A 4,108-nucleotide genomic window follows, 5' to 3' on the forward strand; every position below is an offset into this window, starting at 1 on the left:
TGATTCCCGGCATTTTTTTTAAAAAAACACAATTGCCGCCTTAACGGCATTGGAAAAAAAATACTAAAAGGGCTTCCTTTCCTCGCCGCCTCCGAAGCATGCGCATTAGTGAAAGCAGTATCCATCAGGAAAGTGTGCAGGCGGAAGGATACGCGAAGACTCTGCGCTGAGGCTAGAGGGATATATACGGAGGCTCCACCCCGTTGTGACTCATTCTGCTCCTGTCACAAATTTAGGATTTGAGTTTTAGAGCGCCGGTGAGGCACGCGAGATCGAGGACATGGCTTTCTAGGGCGGCGTGGATCCCGAAGGAAAACTAGCGTGTATTGCACGCTGCAACAGAACAAGCAAGATGGAGTAAGTAAAATGTTGGGATGCTGTCTCTTTCCATTCACCTTTTCCCGGCCCACTCTCGGAAAAAAGGGGTGGGGGGTCGCTTAGGATGGCAGAAAGACTCTTGCAAACCCTGCGGGGGTGGGTGGGGATGGGGATAACCGAAGGAAAAGTAACGAAGCGGAGGCGACACGTTCAGGATGGTGAGATTTTCCAGATCTCCGTACAGATGCAGAGTAGCAACGCTATGTTTCCTCTCCTCCCTAAGCCCCCCCCCGCTCCTCCTCCGTTTCCTAGCATGCTAAAACCTGTTTGTCTGCCCGCCCCTCTTTCCATCGGGGAGTACAGTAAGACATTCTGCTCTCTGGGGAAGGAAGCAGATGCGGCTTGCGTAACCCCACTGAGAAAAGCCGGGCCGCCAGCGGAGCCTTTGTGTGACCGCAGGGCTGTCACTGCCTCTTCCCACAAACATGCGTGTCTACACCTGCCACTACGCCCTCGCATCTTCAGAGGTCTTGGACCAAACTTCCATAAAAGTTATGCTGGCTGAGCATTATGGGAGTTGAAATCCAACACGTGGGTGGGAGGGTTCCAATTGTTAGAAGTATGGTGCTTGCAGTACTGATGCAGGGAGCAAAGCTCATTGTCCCCGTTGCATGCTTTCCCTGGTATTTTGAAGAGTCCGACGCCCTTAATTTGGCTAACGTTTTGCTGGGCCTAGTTGTAATTAGATACCTATTACAACATGCAGTCCTTGACTTATGACTTCATTTAGTGACCGTTCAAAGTTACAATGACACTGAAAAAAGTTACTTGACTGATTCTCACACTTATCACCGCTGCAGCATCCCCATGGTCATATGATCAAACTTCCGGCAACTGGCATATATTTAAGATGGTTGCAGTGTCCTGGGGTCATGTGATTGCCATCTATGACCTTCCCAGCTGACCTCTGACAACAGAAGTCAATGGGAAAAGCCAGATTTGCTTAATGGCCACGTGATTCACTCAGCTGCACTGTTTCACTTAACTGTGGTAAAAAGATCATAACATGGGGTGTGACTCTCTTAACAACTGCAACAGAAAGTTTGGGCCTAATTGTGGTCATAAATCAAGGACTACCTGCAGAGGGTATTGTCTCAGCCTAGTTATGTATCTGTAATTGGCCTGTCAACAGAGGCCTGTTCTACAGATCTTTTCACACAAGTTGATTGCAGCACAGAACAAAGTGCTAAGATTTTTGCTACAGGTAAAACAGAGCCTTGGTGGAGCAGTGGGCTAATGCCTCCTTAAGTAACACCAGCTGCCTGCAATTAGTGCAGGTTTGAGTCCCACCAGGCTCAAGGTTGACTCATCCTTCCGAGGTAGGTAAAATGAGGACCCAGATTCTTGGGGGCAATAAGCTGACTTTATAATAATGCCGCGGGGGGGGGGGGCAAAAGCCCTAATAAGCAGGCATATACATAGAATGAAGGCCATTGCTAAGCACATTGATTTGTGCTTTAGATTGTAAGCCGCCCTGAGTCTTCGGAGAAGGGCGGGATATAAATGGGATTAAAAAAAAAAGTCCTGTCTGATCTGTTCTACAAATAAAAATAAATCTCGGCTAGTGATTTGATTGAGAAAATATTTCTATTGCTTTCCAGGTCTCCTTTTACTACTACCACCACCACCACCACCAGTATCCTTGCCTGCAGGAGCAGAGCCACGTCTTGCCTGCTACGTACAAATCCTGCACTAAACCTGAGTGATCACCAATACAATGTCTCTGCTGGCAGCACTGACCCTGGACCTGGACCTGACCATGATCCCAGCTAGCACCATGTCCTGCAGGCCGGAGCTGCTCAAGCACCGGCTGCCCCATGCCGGTCAGAGTGAGCTGCTACCCGGACCTGTGGATCAGGGCTTTGTCCTCGGCATGGAGCGCCCAGTGCTAACAGGTGACCAGTTGGAGTGAGAATAGAATAAATCCTGGAATTTGAGAAAATTTACATGTATAAAAGGCAAGGAATATTCTCTTTAGGGACAGAAGATTAATACTAGTTTGATAGGCTATTTTAATATAGTTAAGTGCTAACATTGTGAAAGGTCCCTCATAGTGTTGGGATGATAGTAAAGATGAATCCATTTAGTTATCTGAGGCTTAATGCATGGTCAATTGATAGCTTTTTTTCAATCTGGAACCAAGGGTAAGGATACAAATTCAGATGATTAGGAGACGGCAGGAAAGAGTAGGCATCTTGAATTTTTTTGCACTTATCTAGATGTATAAATTTTTGCAGCCCAAATTTGACAGTTAAGCAAGGGAAAAAAACAGGGCTTGTAATAGTTTTTCAATATTCCCTCCCTTAGCTTCTTTCCCCATCACCACTACTTTGGCTTCTGTTTACCCCATATTATAATTTCATTGTTCCTATACTAATTCAGATAACACATTTCTCTGAAATATTCCATACATACTGTAACAAGCTGTTTTTCTGGTATGTTTCTGAAAATGCACATGAACATCCAAGTTTACTTTCTTGTTTTAAGTTGTGGTTTTATCTGGTTTTGCTTTGCTACTCCCTAGGCGATGGCTTCTCAGACTGGATGACGGAACGCACAGACCTGGCCACGCTCCTGAGTGTGTCAGGGGAGTCCTCGCCACTCTCACTGCCCTCTCCTCCTGCTCCGGACCTGGAGGCCATGGCCTCACTGCTCAAAAAAGAGTTGGAGCAGATGGAGGATTATTTCTTGGAGGAAACTCTCTCACCTGATCAGGTAGCACCCAGCACCCCTCCCTCTGATGGGAATTTTCACTTTCCTTTTGGTGATGGCTTCCATTCACTGGACCACCACCACCACCACAGTACACCTGCACCCTTGCAAACCTTGGATTCAAGTTGCTTAGAATTGTTGGAGCTCTATGGTGGGGAAACGCCTGCTGAGCTCCCCCTGCAGGGCAATGAATTATGTGCCTCAGTACAGCAATCACTTGTGCTAACGCCTAAAGGGGATCGACGCCAAAAGAAGAGAGATCAGAACAAGACAGCAGCCCTGCGGTACCGTCAGCGTAAACGAGCCGAACACGAAGCATTGGGGGACGAGTGCCAGGCCTTGGAGGCACGCAATCGTGATCTGCGAGAGAAAGCAGAATCTATTGAGAGAGAGATCCAGTACGTCAAGGACCTGCTCATTGAAGTATACAAGGCACGCAGTCAGCGCTTGCGTACCACCCCCTAGTGGCAAGGAGTCCTCCCTCTACCCTCGTGAAATGAAAAATTCATGTGGGGGAGAGCGATGGAACAGTGTATATAGAACAGAACAAGCATGTTAGAAATTATGTTTGGGAAATGTTGGCACTTTAGTAGCCTGCATTACCCTTTGGGGTAGGAGATAGTGTGTAATGCAAGACGGATGCAGAGATGTAGAGAAAAGGAATGATGTAGGAAGGAGAGAGTGAATCTAGTTTGAAAGAAATTGGTACTGCTGTTGTAGGAAAGAACTAAGATTAGCCTGTTTGTGGCGACTACCAGGATTACCAGGGAAAGCTGTATTGGGATGGTGTCCTTCCCCCCCCTCCCCCCCAACCTAGACAACAGTCCTGAAGCTGTGTAATAACTTTTTTATGTAGACTTTATAGAATTTAAGCTACCTGTACCTAACTATGCACTAATAAACACTTATTTTAAACACTTGATCTGAGTCAAATTTACAGATGTCCCAGGAAGATGTCTCAAACCACATAAACAGGAATTTAAAAATATCAAGGTTTATTTATACACTATCACCAACT

At 46.5% G+C, this 4,108-nt stretch overlaps 1 protein-coding gene across 1 annotated transcript; it reads left to right on the plus strand.

The window, feature by feature from the left end:
- The first annotated feature begins 233 nt into the window (after positions 1 to 233).
- Positions 234 to 4,004, plus strand: LOC308677229 (cyclic AMP-dependent transcription factor ATF-5-like). Its single transcript, XM_081343444.1, has 3 exons — positions 234 to 357; positions 1,980 to 2,273; positions 2,903 to 4,004. The coding sequence occupies exons 2-3, from the start codon at positions 2,096 to 2,098 to the stop codon at positions 3,553 to 3,555; spliced, it is 831 nt and encodes a 276-aa protein (XP_081199570.1). The 5' UTR covers positions 234 to 357; positions 1,980 to 2,095; the 3' UTR covers positions 3,556 to 4,004.
- Positions 4,005 to 4,108: the final 104 nt, after the last annotated feature.

The sequence above is a fragment of the Vipera berus genome (assembly GCF_964194415.1).
Source record: "Vipera berus genome assembly, chromosome: Z".
Lineage (NCBI taxonomy): Eukaryota > Metazoa > Chordata > Lepidosauria > Squamata > Viperidae > Vipera > Vipera berus.